Below are 23,089 nucleotides of genomic sequence, written 5' to 3'. Positions count from 1 at the left end.
TCCAATCAGTCTTTGTTCGCCTGGGCTGCACCACAGACCGGGCTTTGAAGCCGTTCCGTCAGCCGGAAGGAGGCTGGGCGGGCCCTGCCTAACAAAAAGCCCGCTCCACCGGCTCGGAGCCGCCGTTCTCACGCGCTGCCCTCAGCCCGGTGGCCGCTCCGCCCTAACGAGGGGGCCGGGCGCAAAATGGCGGCCTCCGTTTCACCGAGCGGACGGATGCGCAGCGCGCATGCGCAGCGCTCGGCGCGCCGTCGCCCGAGAGAGGGACGCGGAGCCGCGGGCATGGTGGCGGGCGCGCTCGGGATCGCGGTGTTGTTGGCGGGGCTCTGTGCGGCTCGGGCGCAGGGTGAGCGACGGGAGCGGTGATTTGTGGGGTGGGGGTCGGTGAGGGGCTTCGCGTGCCCGGTGGGGGCGGGGAGCTGCAGCGGCGGCTGGAGGAGAGCGGGCGGCCTGTGGGGATCGAGGAGACAAAGGGAGCGGCCGCAGCGCGGGGTTGGGTCGTTGTGGCGCTGGGAGGACGAAAGTTGGTTGTTATATTATGGGTTTGGGGGCTTTTTTTTGGTGTGTGTGGTGTTATTTTGCGCGAGGGGAGGAGCTCCTTTGTGTTCGTTGTTTGCTTTTGCTGCTGTAAGGTGAAGAGGAACGGTGCTCGGCGCGGATTGTGTCATAAACTTAATCAAAAACAGGAAAAAATAGGAACTAGAAATTGGTGTGTTTTTGAGGTAGAACGCTAAAGAGCAACCGAGCAGAGCAGCAATGAACCTGCACCGGTGTGGAGTGGGCGCTGGGTGTGATCAGGGTGGGAACTGGAAACCCAAAACCTTAAGGACTGTAAAAACAGTGCTGGCTTTTAAGAACTTTATTACTTTGTGCAGGTGCCCAGACTGCATGGGGCTCTGGGCAGCGCGGTCTGGTTGGGCACCCCATGTGGGCTTTAAGGTCTCTCCTTTGATTTGTTTGCATTAACATCCTTCAAACCCACTGCACTGCCCTTGCTTTGCCTCCGCTTGTATCTCCTCGTGCTGATAAATATTGTTTCCTTCCTTCCCCACGCTCCTGCAGAATCCTGCACGCTTCCAGACAACGTTCAGTATGCAGAGCTCATGGAGGACTTCAGCACGATGAGCAGCTTTCCTGTTGGAACCACTGTGAAGTACACCTGTCGCCCTGGCTATATGAGGATCCCTGGGATGCCTGTTGATCGAACGTGCGGCGAAAACTTGACGTGGTCACAAATAGAGACGTTCTGTACAGGTAATGTGTGTGCGTGGCCTTATAGTGGAAATGTTATGGCCTCAAGCAGTGATTGAGCACCTGGTGGGAAGGCAGGGCCAGCCCAGGGGAGCTCAGGTGCATGCAGTGCATCTGAGTGACTGGAAGAGGTGGGGTCAGGATCCAACTCCTCCCAAACCTCATTTAGGGGTTGGTAGTGGGGGTGAGGGCATCCCTTGAGATGCCATGCTGGAGATCCCTGCCTGCCTGCCTGAGGCTTTCCAAAGGTAAGCAGCTCTTCTTCATTTCTCTATTCATGGCTGCTGATTTGGACTCGTTCTCATTTGCTGTAGCCAGAGGTTTTGCCACTCTGCTCTTACCATCTCATTATAGCATTATAGACCTCTTGCTTTTTTTTTATTATTATTATTCTAATTTGTTTTTCCTTTGTTGTTTAACAATTTCAGTTGGTGTTGAGTGAGATTAATTTTCTGCATAATTTAAAATGAAGCTTGAAAAGTTCTAGTGACTTTAAGGGCACCGTGTCTTTGTATGTAGCTACAAAGATATAGGCTTGTTCTTTTTTTTTTCTTTTTTTTTTTTCTTTCCCCAGCAAAAAGATGTATTCATCCTGGAGAATTAGAACATGGCTTTGTTAATGTGACAGATCTTACATTTGGTTCAGCAGCTACTTTTTCTTGTGAAAAAGGGTAAGTGTTGGTTTTTTGGTGTTTTTTTTTTTTTTTCCTGTTTAGACCTGATTTGAACCAAACCCAAACTGAGGTTCTTGAGTTATAGCAGGACAAATCACAGCAAAATTTGCTTTGATTCCCTGGTTTTACTCGCATCAAATTAGGTGTATATAATAAAGTGCTTAGCAAAACTTTGTCTGTGTTACCTCTAACAATTTCTTTCTTTACTGTCTCTGTGGCACAGGAATTAAGTGTATATTCATTGCACTTCATTATTACATTGTGTAGCAGCCTGTTTGTCTGTGTGTAGCAAATCAACTCAAAAGCATTAAAACCCCTCACAGGATATTTTTTTTCTTTCTCTTCAGGTTTTCTTTAACATTGGTGACTTGATGGTATTAGGTGCGTGTCTGTGAAGGCAGAGGTTCTGTCTGTTTCTTTAGTGATGTCTCATTTGCTTCTCTCATTCTCAAAGCTGAGTCTATTAACAAAATAGCTCTGGAGATAACATTCTCACCATGAGAGAAGCATGGTGTGTCGTGTCTACGTAGTCACAGAACAGAATTATGTAAACAAGATTTCTAGCTGCTTCCTGGAGAAATGAATGTTATGAAGTTTCACCTCTTTGAATGTTTTCATCTGTCTAGGTACAGGTTATATGGAAATAGTCAAATTTCCTGTGTAATTAAAGGTAAAGATGTTGACTGGAATGGAGGACTTCCTATCTGTGATAGTAAGTAAAGTACTGCTGTATTTATGCTTTGTACTCAGACAGTGGTAGTTTATTTTATCATATAGCTGTGTGCTGTACATTCACTGGTGGAAGAAATGATGGTAAAATGGGGCAACACTTAAATTTTTTTTTCTTGAGCTACTGGGGATGTGCCTGAGGAATTGGCACTGAAAAGTGTCAGTTACTGTTGTAGTAAGTTAATAGCTATTAAAGTCTACCTATTCTTGTTACAAATGACCACAGGTCTTTCTCAGGTAGAGCTAAGACAAGTTACAGCTCTGTGTTGGATTTTTAAGTGCAGTGACTTGAAAATCAAAGCTTTTTACTTACAGGAGCAAAATTCTCTTAGCTAACTTTTATGATTTCATTCTAGAGGTTCCTTGTGCTCCTCCTCCAAGTATTGCCAACGGGCACTACACTGAAGCAGACAACTATGTTTATCAAACAGCAGTAACCTATAGCTGTAATGATGTCCAGAAAGGAGAAGATCCCTTCTCGCTGGTTGGTTCACCTTCTATTTTCTGCACAGTTGATGAGAACTCAAATGGTGTTTGGAGTGGACCACCTCCACAATGTAAAGGTTGTTTGTTTCTCAAATATAAATATCTCTTATAGGACTCAGATTTCAATATCTGCCTCTTTTGGAACTGGGGAGCTGAGGGGATGGATGGTTTTCCCTACAGGGGAGGAGGAACTTTGTCTTCTGCTGGTGTAAATTGATTAAGTCGCAGTGCACCTCAGATCAGCTGCATTGTGGATATTGGAGTATGATATACAGGCTGGCTTAGGACTTGAATTAATACTTAAAAAGTAAAATAGGAGCACGCAGTTGGTAGAAGTGGCAAGGACAAAGTGAAGGAGCTGAGCTGGAGTACCTAATAAAAGCATGTGTGAACAACCACCGTGCTAGTGCAGAAATAAGAGTAAAGTTTAGCAAGCATGTGGTGTTGTTTTGTGTTTGCAGGGAGAAAACCGGATGCTTTCATCTTGTCACTTGAATGCTAACCAAAATAATTGAGTTGTCTGAAATTCTGCTGCTGTGTAGGAAGAATTAGGTGGGTTGGAAGTGGGACGTGCTTTTAGTTGACTGTATACTGTTGCAAGTCAATGGCTTAAATCATAGGCAATCTGGGATTGGAGAGAGCAGGGTTCTTGGGCAACCCCGTCCAAACAGTTAAAGGAATTAAGAAACTTTGTTACAAGTATTAAAAGTGCTGCGACTGCTGTGAAGATACTGTTAACAAATGTTTCAAAGCTTCTTTTCCTCTTATGTGTTTCAGTGGTTGTCTGTGAAAACCCAGATGTAGAAAATGGAAGGAAATTATCTGGGTTTGCATCTCACTATACCTATGGGAGCACAGTTATGTTTGAATGTGATCCAGACTATGTCTTGTTTGGGAAGGATGTAATTACTTGTCAAGAAAATAGCACCTGGTATCCATCAATACCAACTTGTAGAAAAAGTAAGTTTTTATATAGGAATCCAACTTTTCTTGTATGTTGAGAGTGTTGTTAAATCTTAGCTATCATCTAAAGCAATCACACTAGCTGAAAGTCAGAAGCTAAGGAAGTTGACATTGAGCCTCATCATGACAGCTGTTCCAGGTGTTCGTGTGACTTCAGTCCTAGCAGTGTTTGGATGAGAATGAGTTGAATTTTAGGCATAGAAGCTGTGGCACGGGCATAGTGTGGTGTTACTGCACTGTAATGGCATCCTTTGTTCAAGTGATATCATGAAGAAATGAGGATGATAGATGTGCATTTTGGAGTCTTGATAGAATGTACGAGGGTTGTGCATAGCAGAGAGATCAGTAGGGTCCTTCCTGTGTACTCAGAATCATGATGTGTCTGGATCTGTGCTCGTGTCTAGCTCTTCAGCTCTAGCTTTCCAGGCATCAGAATGCTTGTAGGTTTTTGACCAAGCAAATTGTTATTAGGCCTAATTCACAGGGGCCATTGAAGAGCATTTTCTGCAGTCTTCCTCCTCCCACTGTGCTGGAGGGGCAGGGAATGTGGCTGCGGAATATGGTCAGAATTTCATGTATGTGTGTTCTAATGATATTCTCTCAAGAATGAGAGCTACTTCTACAAAGGATGTGCTTGAGTGCTTCGTAATGGATGAGTCTATAAGGCACCCGAGAATGATTCGTATGAAAAGCAATAAACCAGAGATTACAGACATCTCAGGTGCTGTATCATCATGCTACACTCATGGAGTGATGCTGCTTTTAAATCTTCCATAGAAAACATTTACACTTAAAATTATGGTAAAGGTAGAGGAGAAGCTCTAACAATTCAGGTACACTAATAGCACTGTATTATACAAAAGCAGTGTGTGCTTAGAGAGCTAATGAATTATAAAACATTTAAAGCTTCTTATTGCTGCATTTGCTTTTGAATTTATGTTTTAGTTAGTGAAGATTCGTGTGGTGCCCCAAAGATCTCCCATGGAGAAGTGGTTCCACCAAAATCTGTGTACTTAAGAGGAGAGTCTGTTCAGATAAGGTGCATTCCTCACTGTGCTTTTCCTGATGGTGGTACAGAGGTCACAGTAATGTGCCAAGGACAAAACACGTGGAGTTCTGAACCAAACTGTGCATGTGAGTAGAATTCATAATTAGGAAAATCAAGTGACAAGTTGGAAATGTCTGATGTAGTGCTTGAGCCCTGAAGGTCAGAGGCCTGTCAGCATGCCCAGCTGGTCACAGGTTATGTTAACAGGCTGTGAGTGCCATGGGTTGGGATTTGAGGAACTGTGCAATTTTGTGCCAAGCTGGAGTCCTCCTTTAGTCTTAGTTTTGTGTGTAGAAATGAACACAACTCGAGAGCTGATTTGAAAGCACTCCCACAACAGGTCTTTCTGAACATTCTGCCTTTCTAGGTGACAGACTTCATCTTTTTTTTTTTCCTTTGCATGATGTGATCACTGGTAATATGAACAGAAAGATTTCATCATTACTTTGATGCAACTCTGTATCCCAGTGAAGCTGAGGTGTGTGTTTCTGCTCATGCATCTGCAGCATGTCCATCAGCATACATTTTTGCTGCCTCTGGGCAGCAGGAAGCCTTTGCATGTAATGTCTTAATGATGAACTGAGCTTCTGATATTTACATGAATGTAGGGACTTCTTGATGGCAACTTCTTTAATCTGTGCCATGTATCAGCTCTGTTCTCAGACTTCTTTTTTTTTTTTTTCCTCACTTCCAAAATATTTCCTTTCTAGGTGGTCCTGAACCTTCTGATTCCTCTCCAGTCATCAGCCATGGTAGAATAATTGAAGGGAAAAAATCTGTGTATTCCATAGGGGATTCAGTTACAATTGAATGTTATGCAGGCTACACATTGCATGGTGCAGCTCGTATTGAGTATATTGGAGAAGGCAGATGGAGTCCAGAAGTGCCAATCTGCAAGTTAAGTAAGTATGAACTGCAAGCATTTCCAATAGAATATTTATTACTTGGGGATGTGCTTTTATATTCAGAAGTCCCTTATTGCAAACTTCTATCTTTATTTTGGTGTAAGAAAGGTAGATTTGGGTAAACATGCTTTTAATAATTGGCATACTTAAAATTGCTGTGCAAAGCTGACCTGCTGCAAGGATCATCTTGACAAGTGTTTGATTCATTTGAGACACCCTCATGAGTACTTATATGGTGCTTTTGGTTAAGAAGCATGCAGTCCTCATAATACTCATCTACTCTGTTTTTAGGTGCTTATATCATTGCCATCATCTGTGGTAAGTATCATATCATTCCTGAATGATGTACGACGTGGTGTTTGTTTTTCATGTGCAGTTGATATTGTGGTCATCACCTGGGACTAATAGGAGCTGTGTCTGCAGTTCTGCTTGCTTTAAAAATGCTTGTCTGCTCCTAAAGTCAAGCTTTCTACCACCACTTCTTTATAAGTTCATTCCAAAAAAGCAATGAGTGTTGTGAGCTGCAGTGATAGTCCTGAGCTGGTGGTGTTTTGCCATCGTGGTGATCTCTGTTCTTGAGCTGAACTCTGCTGAAGAGTCTTGAGTATCAAATATGTAATTGGGAATTAAACCGTGTGAATTTTTGAGCATTGGAAGAGGAGGATGCTGTGTAGGATTCTGGGTGTAGACAGCGTTGATTTTTGAGGAAATCTTTCTTATGGGCTGTTGACTATCACTCTAAGGCTTCTTTTTAATTCTTCCTCAAGTGATCGTGGCAGTTCTGGTGTTCCTGGCAGCCTTCTGGATCTTTAAGAAATTCATTTCACAGGAAGGGTAAGTAAGCCTTTTTTACTGGCAATTTCTGTGTGACAGCAAAAGCAGTGCTAACATATGTAGTTGCTTAAGCTTTATCTGCCTCTTCTTTTTTCAATTGTGTGATGTCTGTATGTGAGCTTAGCAGCTGAAGTACCTAACAGCATATTTGACTGTTTCCTTATCTGTTACTTAAATAAGATGCTAACTATCATTCCTGCCATTTTAAAGGATGGAGAAGCACTGTCCTTAGGCTTGTCTTTAAGAAAAGTACACTTAGCAGTGTTCACATCTGCTCCAAAACCTGCCATTTTGTATCTTAAACCAGTGGTACTATTGGTTTATTTTGGCTTCACCTGCTTTATTTTATTTTATTTTATTTTATTTTATTTTGCCTGGATAAGCACCTGGTGTCACTAAGGAAAATCTCCTTAGGCTTTAAAAGCCAGAGTGGTTTAGGTGATCTGGAAGCCTTGCAAGTGAGCTTCCTTGCTTCTGCATGAAATGTAGCAATAGTAGTGAAGGGAAACAAGACTACTGCTGTGTTTTGGTCTAGAAACAGCTTGGATAAAACACTGTGGACTTAATTGAGCCTTCTCCTTGTAATTATACTGACCTAAATGGTCCTGTAGTCTTTGAACAAATAGCAGGCATTGCTACTAGAGCGTATGATGTGTAGGTAGACTTCAGTTCTGTTGTTTGCAGTAGCAGTGTTTGTTATCTTTACATTACAGACTGTATGAGATTGGGTGCACAAATAGTGGATTTTGTTTCTTTATGAAGCATGCATTGCATTTTGAACTTTCTTTTCAGAGTAACTGGTTATAATGCTTTTTTGGTAGGGAATTGGCAGGAGGATTAAATGCTTTGTGCATTGCTTGTAGTGATGTCTTGTTTTTAACCTTCTCAGAAGAAAATACTGTTTTTCTTGGAGAAGCACTTTGTAACAGACAAAATACTGAAAGCTTAGGGCAGGTCAGGTGGAGCAGTGTTACAATATACACCTCACCAAAGCTCACTTAAATTTCAGTAGATTTAATTAAAAAAACTGAATAAATGTGGGGTTTGTGAGACAAAGGGATGCTTTCAGTCAGGCTAACCAGAGGAAATACTCCTGTAGTTCATATTTGTAGTGAAGTACATGTGGTGCTACTTGGGACGAGCCCGAAGCTAGCTCACACCCAGTGATGTTTTAGTGGAATTATCCTCCCCATGGGGAGCATGGCATCTTTTCAGTGACCCAGTGGCTGGGGCTGTGCTGCAAAGTAATGCAGTGCTTTTGATTAATTGCTTTTTGTCCAGCGCTGGGATGATTTGCGACCTGGATAACCCTGATGCAGTCTAGTACTACTATGGCAGCACTTCCTGCCTTCATCTGTGAGGAAACTGCTCAGTGTAGAAAAAGAAGAAGGGATCTAAAGGAAATGCTTCAAAAAGCAGAACAAAATAATGCTGTATTCCTGGAAATCCCATGCCATCTCACTGCGCCCTGTGCTTTCCTTCAGCTTCATTGCTGTGAGCGCCTGACTGTTAAATCCCATTCTTGTCTGAAAGCCCAATCTAATCTCCTTCTGCTAGGGCCCAGAGCTCACTCGTTTTCTGGATTCCTGAAACAGCTGAGCCTTTCTGAACCACTCTGCTTCCAGTATCTCATATTGTACCTTGGCTGTGTTTGTCTTCAGCATACAGCAAAAGCTGTGTCTTGCCCTTTGCTGCTTCTATGTTCAGTCTGTCGGTTTCATAGGATATTCAATTAGACCTTTTTCCCCTTTTACTGTTCAGCTCATATACAGTTGATGAGAGTTGCAAGAAAACATGTATTTTAAAAGCAAATACACCAGCTGAGATGGAAGAACTGTACAAATGAATTAATTGAATCTTGAAAAGGTATACCCTTCCCACTTCATTTGGGCATTTGCATTAAGCTTAAGTGTCTTTTCTTTATGGTTTACCCTGAATTTTAGAAATATGGAATGCAGTGAACCTCAGTTTCCTATAGAAAAAGCAGTAAGAAGCATTCATTCATTTCCTCCCTTCAGAGGAAACCAAATTATGTGTCTTTTCTGCAATGAGCTCTTTCCAAAATCTGGCTCTTTGAGCCGTGCTGCTGCAGGACAGATGTAAGACAGAAGAGATGGACTTGACTCTTCCTCGTCAGTATTTTGTTGTTACTGTTCTTAGTGGTTTGAATTTGCCCAAGAAATGTTTTTGCAAACTTGTATCTGTGTTGCTTTTCCCCATGGCACAAATTCTGTAAAGGTAATGACTGAAACGTTAGGTTTCTTACTCTGACTTGAATCCTTTTCAAAGGAACAGTCCTGTATTTTATTTAGTTATTAAATAACGAGTGACTTCTGAGTATTTTTGATAAGCTTGAGAAGGCAGATATGGAATTAAGCTTACGTTGATTCCATAAGTGTGTGTTAGTGAATAGCATCTTTGTCTCTGAAATAAGGTGCTCCTAATTGAGAATTAGTTTTCTGGCATCAGTTTTCTGGGTTGGTTGGCCTTACTTGTGGGGAGAGGAGTTGGGAATTCTCCCTGTCGCGAGCAAAAAGGGGGGATTGGAAATAAGGGAAATAATGTTCTGATAAAGCTCCCAAGGCTTTGTACAGCATCTAAAACTCCACGGGGACCTCAAGTAACGGTGCGGATGTTTGTTGGCTTTGGTTTGCTTGTTAGGTTGCTGTGAAGGAAAAGCTGTGCTATTCAAGAGTTTGAAAATGGATGTGGGTTTCAGTGGTCATGGCTGTGATCATAAATTTATTACCCTCTTGTGTTTAAGTACTGCACACTTTCCACAGTGAGCTACAGAATCAAATTTTCACTAATGCTTGGCTTCTGGCTATGAAATACATACTAACCATCAGAGTGCATATAAAACACATGGGTTGCTCACAATGTAGCCTCCAAGTGAGGTAGGAATCCTGTAACTGCTCAGTCTGTGCTCAGCTGCTGGTAATATTCTGGCATGGTTTCTTCATCGCTTGAAATGGTCCACTTGGATCAAATCCTCTCCTAATCCTTGGGTCGTTCTTTGCGCTCCAGAGCCTGAAACTGGAGCCAAAATCTCACTAAGTGTATTGGTTGCTTAGGAGGAAGCAGACAAATGAGTTAGTTCCACGATTTCACCTGATGATTCAACGCTACATCTGAGGATGTGCTTCCAGAATAAATGTAAGAGCTATTTAAATGTGAAATCCCTGATTTGACTTATTTTTCTGTTTGTAGGAAGAGTGACAGCACTCCACATACTGCCAAATACACGAGCTGTAAAGCATGAATGACTCTTTCTGAGGGTGGGAGGGAATTTGCAGTTGGATGTGCCTATCAGAAACGAAAATGAGCGCGCTTATTTGCCTACGGAAACCTAACATACCTCACCCTGTGCTTTATGCTATTGGTTAACTGTAATAGGGAATAGGAGGATAAGAAAAAGAGCAGACAATTCTGATGTTTTGCTCTGGGTCATTCACTGTCTCCTCTGTGTATCTAACATGGACTTAGAGGCTCTTCCTGCAGCACACATCGCTGTCTGTCGGCCGGAGCACTTGCAGAAGACGGTCCAATGTTAGCACTCAATTTCTCAATCGCTTTTGCAGTTGAGGTGGTGTAAATGTCATCTCTAATGTTCTGAAATGTTTTAAGTCTTCATTCTTCTGAAAGAGATTGGTGCAATGTGAGGCTGTGTCTGTTTGAAATAGTTGCAATTTAGATCTTGTATCTGCTGCTTTCTTGTTTGCCAAAGTTGATTCTGTATATCTGATGAATTAAAATGTGCCTTTGAATCAGAGTTTTAGCTTTTATAATGCCTTCAGGAAGGAAAAAAAGACCTTTGGTATAATCCCAAAGGAGCTGTAGTGGTCTTGTTGCACTGGGGAAGTGATGGTTTCCCTAGCAGGGGTATCTCCTGTGTTTGTATTTATTGGCCTGTTGGCAGAAGGAAATCAACCAAAACCTGCTGAGAATCTGTGTGCCCATCCTTGGGATGTCTGATGTTATTATGATTTTTACTTTGAATCTCGATGTCCATTTCAGAGACAGTTATGTTGCTTTTCAGAATGAAATGCTTCCGTATGAGTTTAGCTGAGCTGAGCGAGGACGGGTCTTGGCTTTGTGGGTTTGCTGCCAACATGCAGGCAGCTTCTATGCGCCCATTTTCCCAGAAGGAGCAAGTCACCTGGCATCAGGTGGCCGAGGCATTGACTGGGCTGGATTGGCACTGCTATTGGGAATGGGTTGTTTCAACAGCACAGAATTAGTTGGGGTTTCGTTGGGATGCTCCCAGCGGTTGTTTTTGAGCGCTCCTAATGGCCTCCAGTCCTGAAGAAGGGGTTCTGGCTGTGCAGAAGTGCTTGCTGTTCACAGCCTCTCCAATAGCTGATGCTTAGTTTGCCAATTGCTTGTAAATACTGTGAAAATATAATATACTGAGAATTGAGTGTTGCGCATTAGCTGGCTTGTGTGTGGCATTTCCAATATCTCGCAATATACTGAAATAGACCGAAAGCTTGAGTGAAATGACTGTATAAATTTGGCTTTATTTTTATATTTTTATGAATGTAAAGATGAGTGGTGGCTTGTATTATTATAAATAAAGATATTATTTGGCAGTAAGTGTTTGTCTTTCATTTGTTGTGTGGCGGTCAGCTGTGTTCTGTTTTCCTAGAGGAGAACGTGAGTTGGGTACATGAAAAGTCAGGTGTGAGGTTTGTGCTCCAAACGTACTCTTGTTTCTGCACAGAAATGCGTAGTCAGCTGCCTCAAGGTGCAACCTGTCAGAGGAAGGGCTAGAAAAGTAGCTAGTGTGCTTTATTTTGTAATTCGTGATTGTTATTATCTGCTATAGACTGGAGCACTTGAACGTGATGCTAGCAGAGAGGCTGGCTGTGATGAAAGCATCGTGTTGTTGCCATCTGCTGGTGTGTCAGTGGTTGGTAGTTGTCCACATTACCAAAATCAGCATTAGTGCTGACTGCTGAGCGTAGGGTGTGTGATGTGCAAAGGGAGCTGGGGCTGAAATGAGACTCAAAGAGATTGGATGTTGTCTAGCAGGGAACCACGTCATCTGTCTACCTGAGACAGAGCCTGATCCCAAGCAGCACACAATTTTATTTGAAAGAAGAAGCTGTGAGTAAAGAACAATTTTAAGGCAGACAAATGGGATACAGCGGGCAGGAGGGAGGCTGGCTGTGCTGCTGTGCGTGAGTCCTGACTTGCTCGAGGTGAGGGACCTCAGCTGGGTGTCAGAGCAGATGCTCCGCTTTCCCCTTAAGCGTCCCATGGTGCTGAGTGTCCTCCTGTGCTGCAGGATGGTCGGTCAGAGGTGTAACTTCGGCTCAGAGAACAGGAGAGCACGCAGGATGTTTGGGAAACAAGGTCGTGCTTCTGCTGGTGTTTGTTTATAAGGACTCTGGGGCTGGGGGGAATGAAGTTTTCCATTATTGTTGCTTTTCCCCCTACATCATAACCGATTTCAAATGGTGCTAGACAGAAACTGAGACTCTGAACACCAAGAGAAATCGGTCAGCCTGTGTAAGAGACATTTTTCTGGCTCAGAGAAGATCCTCTTGCAGATGACAGCTATGCATTCTTTAAAGAAGACTATTCAGTGCTCTATTGAGTGCTTCATCCTCAGCAATCGCCCTTTCTGTGTATGTAAATGTGTTTGACAACAGCGAGATCAGGCAAAAGTAGTTTAGTTTGGCTTCATTTTTGTAGTTTGGATGCAGAAAAATAAATGTCTAGCAAAACATTACTGGAAGGGAGCAGCAATAAGCTCCAAAGAAAGTAATTTTAGGAAAAGGAGTGGATTCTGTGTGCATCAGAGTGATTTCATCACTGTTATTGAAGGCACGTGTGGGTTTGTTGACTGTTGAGATCAAACTGTCAGGGGGAGCTTCTGTGTTTGCAGAACAAGTCCTTGGAAGCTACAGAATGGTAATGCTACAATGAGAAGATCCCAGAGCACACAGATAAGGTACATTTGCTCCAAGTTAGTAAATTAAATGCTAGCTTCTTAGTGACTGGGTAGGAGGAGAAATGTACTCTTTGCCTGTCAGGGTGTAAGAAGCACATTGCTGGTTTCCATGCAACTTTTGGATGATTTTACTCTGAACAACTCGAACTCGGCAGCCATTGTTTATTAAGTAGCAATACATTGGAAGGAAGATTTTCCTGTTGTGCCCCTAACTTCCAGTGGGTGCATACAGTGATTGTATAGTGTCTAGAAATCAGATGGCATTACAGAACGGATGGCTGGCAGAAAAAGAAATGATGGGGGAAAGTGCTGGTTTAAGGAGGATAGGCTGTCAGTGAAGTTAGCAGCTGCTTGATCTTCTCCCACGCTGTAATTCTTGCTCCTAGAACACTGATTTCAAATGGTGCTAGATACAAAGTGGGAAAATCTAAGCCACCATGTGAAACCAGCTTCCAGAGGAAGACAGATCTTGCATGTGGCTGCAGGCTGAGAGGGGAAAGTCCTTCATCTCCACCGTACCTGGAGAAAAATTAATTTATTTGATGTTATTAGAAAGCGAGACGGTGACTGTCGGGTTAGTTATTTTATTGATGTGATTTTGAGCATCTCATGGACAGCTGAGGCTCCTGTAGGAGAAATGAGATGTGTGCTGTAGAAGCCCAATGCTCAGCAGGGACTGTTGTTTCCTTTGCTCGCCAGGTAGAGTAGTAAAGCTCTTAGCAGCAGGTGGTGAAAAACATCTGTTTTCAGTGGTGCTGATTTTGGAGGTGAGGAGGGGGGGGAAAAAAGAAGTTTGTGCCATCCAGAAGCAATCTACCATCCCATTCAGACAGTCAGCCTGTATCCCCTGCCCTGGGGCAGCGTTGTGGCTTTCCATCACTGACTGATCTTGGCGTCAACACAGGACAGGTGGACACACAGCAGTTGGGTGCCCTTGGTGACAGGGGAGGGAAATGTGACTGTCACGATGGGTCAGCTCTCACGTGGTTTGTAAATAGGGTGCTCTTATAGAGCAGACAGGGCTGTGTGAGAAAGCTGAAATCCTGTCAGCAAAAAGGAACTTTTAATGAGAGCAAATTACGTGGAAATGACTTTGAGTTGTGGGCCAGAATGAAACCTAAAAAGGGAGCGTTTGAAAATATAACTGTAAATGGTTCAACAAAAGTTGCTGGGGAGGTGGGAGAGCGTGAAAATGAGCGGCTGACGGCTATTGGGAATGGAAGGGGTGCGAACAGTGCTGTGCTGCAGCCGTGGTGCTTACCCTGCAGCAAACGTGTGGGAAGAGATGGCTGGCTGCAGGCCTGCCAACCACTACACACGTGCAATTTGCCAACTGTCAGACCCCGGCCGCTGTCTCTAACCTGTGCTGACACAGAAGCTGGTTTGAGGTGGAATCGAGGTCAGCAGAAGCGGAGTTGTGAGTTTTACTTACTGATACCCCCGGGTTTTGGCAACTCTTAGCATCAGTTTTGTAACCACACCAAGAATCTGCTTCAGAGTCTACATTTTCTAATGCACACCCACAGATAGCGGAGGAAAGCTCAAGGAAAGAAACATGTCCTTCCAAGAAAGGGGGGGTGGAGGAAGGGGAAGGAGCTGTACTAGATTACAGTCTGGATATTTACTGTAGTTTCTAAATCCATTAACTGGGGCAGCAGGGTGAGTGAAAAGTGGAAAGCAGGTTCCCTCCCCAGTGTCCATCTTGCTGGCACAGTTATTTATGAGGCATCCTATATTATCAGCATAAAGGTTTACTAGTGAGAAGCTGGGCTGCAAGGTACTGCTGCCAGAGGTTGGCTGTGGTGCTGCAAGGACCACTGCAGCATCCTGTGGACACAGGCTCAAAGTGAGGGTCCCTTTGTGGCTGGTTTTGGTTTTGTTTTTTCAATATTGAACACATGCCTTAACAGGAGGAAGAAAGGTGTAGAAAGGTTTTTAAAGGTTGCTGGAAATGTCACTTATGTTTGTGCTGCTGTAAGTGAGAGCATCGCTGGAGATGTGAGGCAGAGGAAGATGGTGAGTGCCTCTGACCCCTTCCCCTCTGCACCTCCCATAGCAGCCAAAACTTCCAGCAATAGCATGCAGCAGTTAAAGACCAATGGCTCACTCATTATTTATAGTTTGATTAAAAACAAATTTCCTTTTGGGTGTGATTAAGATGATGCTGTCCCTCCTGCAGATCTCCCTGGGCCTCACCAAGCTCCCTTTCCCTGCATGCAGCTGGGAGGTGTCAGCCCTTGCTGCCAAGCTGCAGATACACCTTACAGGAAGGATCCATCTGTGACATTGTGTTCTTTTCTTTCCAAACCCAATAGCGTGCTGGGGCAGGCAGCGTGCAGGAGGAAGGAGAAGAGAGCAGCTCAGGACCATGTGATATGCATAGCGTGCATATATGCAAAACCAGAGCTTGTCTCAAGCGTTTGCTGGGTGTGTTGGATGTGTGTGTATGGGGACACGTGCAGAGACAAGCAAATACCATCAGTTAGAGTTGGCTTTGTCAAAGTATTCCAGAGTTTTTGGAAGTAATAGCAAAGAAAGTACGATGTTATTGTTCTTTTTTCCTTTTCTGATGCATTTTAGCAACAGCAGCGGTGTGCTGTAGCTTCCTTCAGAGGAACCTCTCTAAGCCTTTCAGGACTCCATGCTGCTTTATATCCTCTAGACAAGGCAAAAAAAGGCAAGAAATCCCTGTCTGCCCCATGAAAGGGAACCTCCTCCCTAGCTGAGGACCTTTAATGTAGTCTGCAGGAACGTGGCAAGTCAGTGCTGCAGACCTGATTTCTCACAACTGCCTATATATAAGGGCAGTTTCTGGGGATTCTGCAATGAGCATGTTTTTTTTGTTTGTTTTTTCCCCTCTTCATTTTGAAATGCCAGAATTAAATTCTTGGATCATCAATTTCTGGTCTCCCCTGCAGGAAATATCCCTGTTCTGCATGCAGAGCTGAGGCAGAGAGGCAACCCTCAGTCAAGAGATGAGTCAGACCAGGCCAGGTGCAGGACAGAGGGGTGTGACAGTGCAAGTGGTGACCTGTAAGGGGAATTGAAATGAGTGAACTTCTAAGCTTTCAAAAAAAAAATAAGCTTCCTCAGCTCAGGGGAGCGTGTAACTGCATCTGTTTGTTGTGCAGCTTTGTTACTCGGCGGAGTTGCGTGGGTCAGGTATGGACAAATGTGCCCTAACTTGCAGTCTAGGCTAATCATTAGTGTGCAGTGCCTTCTACAGCTGCAGCACTGACCAAGGCTGGGTGCAGGCAGGTAGGTGCTGCACTGCTTTGTGGGTTTGATGCTTGTGACTAGAAGACAGCTCTAGAGATGCTGCTGCTGCTATTCGGGGCAGCACAAACATGCACCTCCCTTGTGAGCTCAGAGCATAATGGAGACTTTATCCTTCATTAGGACCAGAAGAAAAAACTTCAGGTCACATTCCTGAATGAACGGTTTGTTCCTTTAGTTCCACTCTTGCAGCTTAAGAATTGTGCTGGAAATAGTAAAGTGAAAAGCAGGTGCTCAGAGTCTACAAACTCATGCTGCTGTTTTGCTGCACCAGCAAAAAGAAAAGAAGGAGCTTGAACATTGCACCGTGGCATGCTGTGGTGTACAGTACTACAGTCTGTAGGATTTCTAGTCCCACACAGCCTATGGGAGCAATGGGAAAGCCAGATCTGCTTGGGTCACTGATCAGTTTTTACGTACAGCGGAGCCAGCAAACAATCTTTTTCCAGATTATTCAGAGCATACCTGTGATATGCAGCATTGCTGATGGTTGGAGTTGGGTTTGTGTTCAGGTCAGAGTTGCATCTTTGCATTTCCTCTTTGCAGGGTGGTTTCACTCCAGCACATTTGTGTGTGGTTCTCTCTTGGTGCTTTGAGTGAGTTCTGGACTTTGTCCTGCTGTGGTTTTGGTGCCTACCAAAGTTTTCCTGAACAGGGCTGAGCCCTGGCCTGGCAGTCAGCATAGGTGTTGTATTGGTGGTTTGGATGCAGCTAACCTTGTCTTGAGGGCTGAATAACACTAGAATCAGCTCGGATGCATCAGCTGATATGATGGGCTGTAGCAGCCCTCATGTAGTTGTTCTCTTTTTTTCTGTGTTTGGATCTAATAAAAGAGGCTTAAAAATGTCTAAGGAACCCCTTAGGTGTAGGAGATGGTTCTTAACAGTGCAATACTACTAATATAACCGTGATTTATTTGCAAGATCTGCTTGGTTTTTTGTCTGTTTTTAATCCCAAAACTTTGTGTTGGACTGTTAGCACTTATTTGCTATTCTCCTGATTTACTTGTCCTAAAGCTATTCTGAACTGAAGGGAACATTAGCATGGTGATGACTGTAGAGGTGCAAGCCATTAGCATTACAATTTCCGATCTTCTGCTTCCCATCTGCTAATCTGAAATTGTTTTGACCTGTGTGCAGTCATACAGTTCTCTTCCACCTTTACTTTTGTGAGAGTTCCTTTGCAAAGCCACAGCCTGCTTGGAGGGCACAGGAAGCACTGAGCTGCTGAATCCTATTGAGGATTTCAGATGATTCAAAGAACGATGAGGCAAATTCACACAAGGCAGAAAAGCCTTGCAGTTGCATGACCTCGGTCATGGAGAAGCAGTAGGAAGGAATAACAGTTCAAACTCATCAAATGTAGCTATGCACAGCTTGTTTGAACAGCACATCACACAGCTAACCACATCAAAAAAAGTCTCCACTAAAGCAGCTGAAACCAGGAAAGTAATTTTCTGTTCCTGACTCCTGTACCTAAGCATCACCTCAGAATATACAGTGTTATCACACGTCTCGAAAGAAGTCACAGGGAGATTATTGTGATTCGTGTAGTCTATTCAGGAACACCGTGTTTCTCTAGCACTACAGATCCAAATACTTCAGGTAATGTCAAGAAGGGAAGCCCCATTTTTCTTTGTCGTTGAAGAGACAAAAATAATGTCTTGTAGAAGTGGTGAACATAAGGGAACAGCTGCTGCCATTTTTTAACTCAAGTGCAGCCTGCCCTTAAGCCACATGTGTACTCTGCCACATTCTAACACCACTCACAATAGAAGGACCTGGCAAAAAAGCTGGAGAAAATCTCTAACCCAGCTCCCCCAGGCAGTTTGCTTTTTGCCTGTTCCCAACATTCTCATCATCCTTTCTATCACAGAAACATCCCTGTGTTTGAGAGCCACTGCTGCTCTGCATCGGAGCTGCAGAACCAAATGCAGAACGGCGTGCTGGTGGACACGTCGTGTGCACCATTTGCACTGGATAAAGATTGTTTGTGTGGGGAGCTGAAGAGATGTGCTTAACTCAGAAATAGCTCTCTTCCTTGGAAAGCTTAAGGTCTGAATCACACTGTGTTGGCTCAGCTTTTAGCAGACAAGCTATCGCATATGCCTCCCTGTAGGCGAAGAGTCGTCACTGGCATCAGGATTAGCAGCCAGGTTCTTTTCCTTGGGAAACTGGAGAGTAATGCTGCAGGCTAAGGCAGGCTGGAAGCACGGTCAGAGCAAGAAGTGGCCCAGGGCAGGATTGCTGGAGGTGGGTTCGTGGAACTGCAAGCAGGAAGGATCTACTTATGGTGGAGCTTGGCCTGGGCTGGCTCTGCTGGACCCCCACATTCCTCAGCAGTTTAAAAGGAGTCAACCAAACTGTTACTGTGAAGATGGGGACAAAATAAGTTATTTTGCTGAAAATCCTTGAGGCATTAAGTATTCAGTGCTGCCTATGGAGCCGAGAAGACTAGAGCAGGGTATAAAGTATGCCTATTGATGTTGCCCTGAGTAGCCCACTGAAAATACCATTGACATGGACGGGTAGAAATGCCTCAGAAAAAGGTGGAAATCTGGCAGGGGGTGAAGCAGCCTTAGAGCTGAGGTACCTGAAACTGAAAGCAGGTAGCAGCAGTGTGACAGACACCGCTGTGGAGTCGCCTCCTAATGACTCCTAAGGAACAGAAATGCAAATGTATGCACTCTTTTTTTTTTTTTTCCCCTTTGGAACAGAGTGTAAGTTGATGCCTAGTCCTTCAAAATACATCACTCCGTCTCCCAGCAGTCCGAAGGAAAGAAGGGGAGAGAGAGCCAGAACAAAGTTTTTGAGCAAGTTTTTGTAGTTTACTCGAGAAGCAAATTGCAGATCAGGGTTTTAATACTCTGCTGAGATCTGGCGTATTTTGCACCTACGCTTCTAAACTCTGCTGTCCCCCTACTGCAGTAGCTTCACCTTCACTTTCACCCCTCGCCACCAGGTTCAGAGCTCAAGCACTGCAACTGTTGCAAGAAATGTGGACTGGGAGTTCCAGGACCTGACAGTGAGTCAGGAATGACCTTGCAGCGGGCAGCTATTGTACCTCTCGGAGCTGTGCCAGTATAAACGGCACTTGCATCTCAGAGCGCAGTTGAAACCATTTTGTGAGATTCCCATGTTGGCCATTTCTGCTGCCTACTTTGCACCAATCTGGGTGGGTCAGTACAGGGCAGGGTGTTCCCTTCTTACGCCATAACAAGAGCATGGTCCCAGCCCTAGCTCTCAAATATCTGCCTCTCTGTAGGTATACAGAGAATATGGGTGACTCGGGCCTCTCTTGCATGCAACTCCCTCCGTTGGCACCAGTGCTACAGATGCTTAACTAATGCAGCTTTAATCTCAACCTAACCCCCCCGCTACGCCCATATTAAACTGTAAGAAAATGTCCTTATAAAAAAAAAAAAATACAAGGCGACAGTGAATTTTCTGGATAGGTCTGGAAGCGATTTGTAAGAGAAGTGAGGAAGGAATACTTGGCATCTGGACGCTCTAATGAGTTTTCCCAAATAAGAAAAACATTTCCTCATAGACTGTAAGCTTCTCACAGCATCAGTAAAGCTCCTGACACAGAGCCCGACGCTGTATTTGTATGACATGGAAATTAACAGCAGCAGCAGCACTGCAGGCTCAGAGCCTACTCTGTGAGCAACAAAATGGCTAGGGGTGCTGTTGTGTTCATCTGAATTCCTTCACCGTTTGTGGGTGGTAAAATCAGTGGGTGCCAGTATCCCTGCCATGTCAGGTATGGTTGCAAACTTAAGCATCGATGTTAAATTAATGCTTCTAACATTATTCTAGCTTGTGCTCTCATCAGCTCAACCCCACCGAGCAGAGACAGCAACCAACAGCAAAATCGGACTGCGTCACAGATGTAACATGACCATCGGCAAAACAAGTGCAGAAAGATATCATGGCTGTCTCATCGTTCAGACAGCCTTCTTTCAGGATCACAGAAGAATGAGCTGGTAATGCTTTTACATTTGTGTCATGAGCGTTTGTGATTCTTAACTGTCCCAAATTTTGCAGGCTTTGAACGGTCTAAACTCAAAAGAAAATGGCACGTATTTTGCCAGCAGACCCCATGCACTGCTGAACGCTGCGTCACAATGCCGCACTAAGGCTGAGAGTGCAATAAACCCTGCTTTAAAAAGAAGGGAAACCAAAATATTGAGAAATACGTCAGTTTACCCAAGTGTCAGAGGGAGAAAGGGTAGACAGCTTTAGCAAGACCTTCTGAGGCAATACACAGGAAACCATTGTGGAGCAGCTAGCCGTGTACAGCTAACATATAGCATTCACATGCACAAAATACCACTGTCCTACAGAAATATGCCCTGTCCCCTTCTTAGCCTTGTTTCTTGCAAGCCTCACAGATTCCACCTGCTGCTAGTAACCTCAATTCCTGACTAATGCTATTTACAGACTAAGTTTAACATTGAACTAACTCCTCTCTCTCTGTCTCCTTTTCCTGCCTGCACTTAGTTGCAAACTATCAAAAAGACAGGAGCAAAAATAAATGCATCTTTACATTGAACGCAGCTACTCAAGAGCATGCATACCCTTACTATAGTGGTGGCCAGTTGCACCTTCTTCCAAGGCACTGAGAAATGCCATTAAGATGCACTGCCTTTGCAAATTAATGGGGTCCTCCATCCCCCTGCTGTGATGAGGGAAAAACATGGAGGGTTCTCCCTTCGGATAGGCTTAAGCCCCTGTTCTCCCACGTAAAAAAGAATCAGTTCTTAGTATAGCTGCTGGCTGGACAGAATTCCCTCCGTGGCTGCCTTGCACTGTTCCCACAGATGTGTGTATTTATGCCTGTCCATCTTGCTGTAGGGACCACCATTGCTGCTGCTATTCCAGTTGCTCCCCTGCTCTGCGGAACTGGCGCTGCAGGAGGCAAGGATGCTCCAGCCAGCGATGGGCTCAGTGAGTCAGGAGGGGCTGTGATGACTGCAGCAGGAGCTGAACCCCCCCCTGGAATCCGGCAGGAAAGGAGAGGAGGCGAGGAAGGTAGAGATGGGGAACAGGAACAACCCGGGGAGTGGCACCTACTGTCTGTTTGCTTCTTCCCTCCCTGCTCTTGCCACCACACTGCTGTTGGAAATGGCGTCCTCCCCTCTGGGTTACTGCGCAAAGAAATGGTCGGGCATAAAACCGCAGCGCTCGCGGCCTGTATCAGCCTGCAGCCCCAACCTGGGCAGATGCAATGTGCCAGCACAGCCCCTGCCTTCAGCCTGACAACCAGAGGAGAGGCACTGCTGTGACCGTAGCAGTGCAGTGCTCAAGCTGGATCTAAACCCAGAGGTTGTTGCTAAACAACCGGTCCTGACGCTTGGTATGTCAGTGAGTGACGAATATAGATTAAATGCTTATGCTACCACATCCTTAAACTTGGTTAAGCCTTGGTGTGATGAAGGGCTATGGGATAACGTGCCCTGCTGTACAAGAAAGCAAAGTTACTGCTCTGTGCTTAATCGGGTGACTTCCAAAGCCAGAAGGATTGAGTTCAGAGTCAGCTGTGTCCTCAGAACTTCCCCGCACATCTTCACTGATGGGCACTTGAGAAGAGAGGTGACAAAACAGCACAGTAATTGGTGCAGGGAATGAAGCATTCTCCTCTCGGCATCTCTTTGGCCATTCTGGCACAGCTGCCTGCCCACACTCTGTCCGTCCTTCCCTCCCTGTCGTGTCCTCCTTCCTGCCCACGTCCTAACTCTGCCCTTCCTTCTGCATCGTTTCCAGGTTCCCCGAGCAGCTCGCAGTGCCTAACCACCGCCTAAGGAAGAGGAAAAGAAGGAAGGAAAGGAAGAAATAAAAGCCCCGAAGCCAAGCTCTTTCCGTGGTGGAGCTTGGCAGCTCTGACACGTCATCGTGACAACGGCACAGCAAAGCGAAACCTTTCCGGCGCCGGCGCTGGGCAGGCAGGAGGCGGGGACCGAACCCGTGGACCGAACCCGGGGCAGCAGACAGACCGCGCCGCAGGGCCGGACCGGGCCGGGAGCCCCCGGCACTTTGAGACGAGCGCAGCCAACATTCGGATTTGACACCAGGCTCTCGGCCAATCCGAGAAGGCTTTTCACCTGCCATCGCCTCCTCCGCCAATCAGACGGCGTGTTTGGGCCGAGAGCCCTCCCCGGCCAATCGGGAGCCGGCTGAGCCACTTAGTTAATGATGCAGCAGTACAGGGAAGACTATCACATGTGAGCTGGAAGGCTGCCAACATGGAGACACGGAGAGAGCAAGGTAAACAACTTTCCAACGCCAAAATGATGACATTTAATCCCTAAATGCTAGCTTCCCGTCTCGACTCATCCTTAACCCCTTTCAGCTGGTGTGGAAGCGTCTGGAAGGCACCGTGTACCTGTCCCCAATGCTTTTAAAAACTGGCCGACGTGCCCTGCAATGATCACTGCGTCACCGTTTGCCACTTTCTGAACTACGCAGTGACAAAGCCCTGAACCCAGCTCACGGGGTGGCTGTTAACCCCTGCACCCAGCCCTGCCTCCACGCCAGCCCTCGGGGGGACGGCAGGGAATAAAAAGCCTGAGCAAAACACGAAAACAGCAGTCTGCAAAGTTGTCATCTCTCTCCCACGACTGCTGCCCTCCTCTGCATTACAGCAATGCTGGCAAGAGTGGCATTCGTACAACCTGTGCCGACGTTCCATTGAGAAAACAGCTCTGACGCAGAGCAGAGCAATCATACCCAGCCGAAATAATAATGAAGGCACTTGGGGAGCTGAACTTAGGGACGATGGGGGAAGGGGACGCCCTGCAAAGCATTACAAAACGTAGATGCAGCTCCAGCCCCATCCTGATCAAAGGGTACGTACGTGGGAAAGACGAACCGGACCGAGGAGCTCTGCCCGTGCACCAGCTGCGCAGCGTTCAGCCCTCCGCTTGCTGTGTAGCGCCGCAGAATAGAAGGTTCCAGAAATTTCC

At 45.2% G+C, this 23,089-nt stretch overlaps 1 protein-coding gene and 1 long non-coding RNA gene across 5 annotated transcripts; one reads left to right on the top strand and one right to left on the bottom strand.

The window, feature by feature from the left end:
- Positions 1–123: 123 nt before the first annotated feature.
- LOC128088074 (membrane cofactor protein-like) lies at positions 124–20,032 on the top strand. Of its 4 annotated transcripts, none has more exons than XM_052698251.1 (12): positions 124–346; positions 1,063–1,254; positions 1,826–1,922; positions 2,552–2,637; positions 3,011–3,217; positions 3,918–4,100; positions 5,049–5,237; positions 5,862–6,053; positions 6,348–6,374; positions 6,824–6,890; positions 8,652–8,756; positions 19,944–20,032. In XM_052698251.1, exons 1-11 carry the CDS (start codon positions 187–189, stop codon positions 8,734–8,736), a joined length of 1,485 nt encoding a protein of 494 aa, XP_052554211.1. In that variant the 5' UTR covers positions 124–186; the 3' UTR covers positions 8,737–8,756; positions 19,944–20,032. The 4 variants fall into 4 exon arrangements, with proteins under 4 accessions (XP_052554211.1, XP_052554210.1, XP_052554212.1 ...); XM_052698250.1 differs by lacking the exon at positions 19,944–20,032 and adding an exon at positions 10,101–11,486; XM_052698253.1 differs by lacking the exon at positions 19,944–20,032 and adding an exon at positions 10,101–11,486 and having other exon boundaries at positions 279–384.
- LOC128088086 (uncharacterized) lies at positions 14,724–23,089 on the bottom strand. Its single transcript, XR_008210155.1, has 2 exons — positions 22,981–23,089; positions 14,724–15,880 (listed from the first exon to the last, which is right to left on the bottom strand). It is a non-coding gene; the product is annotated as an uncharacterized LOC128088086 (long non-coding RNA).

Source organism: Tympanuchus pallidicinctus, unplaced genomic scaffold (genome assembly GCF_026119805.1).
Source record: "Tympanuchus pallidicinctus isolate F22 unplaced genomic scaffold, pur_lepc_1.0 scaffold32, whole genome shotgun sequence".
NCBI lineage: Eukaryota > Metazoa > Chordata > Aves > Galliformes > Phasianidae > Tympanuchus > Tympanuchus pallidicinctus.
This window is presented reverse-complemented; position numbering and strand designations above follow the sequence as displayed.

Bases quoted from the DNA above. Each gene is read 5' to 3' on its own strand.
- LOC128088074 (XM_052698251.1), top strand. From the start codon at position 187: ATGGCGGCCTCCGTTTCACCGAGCGGACGGATGCGCAGCGCGCATGCG. The intron at 1,255-1,825 runs GTAATGTGTGTG...TTCTTTCCCCAG, and splicing joins AATAGAGACGTTCTGTACAG to CAAAAAGATGTATTCATCCT. The intron at 4,101-5,048 runs GTAAGTTTTTAT...TTTATGTTTTAG, and splicing joins AATACCAACTTGTAGAAAAA to TTAGTGAAGATTCGTGTGGT.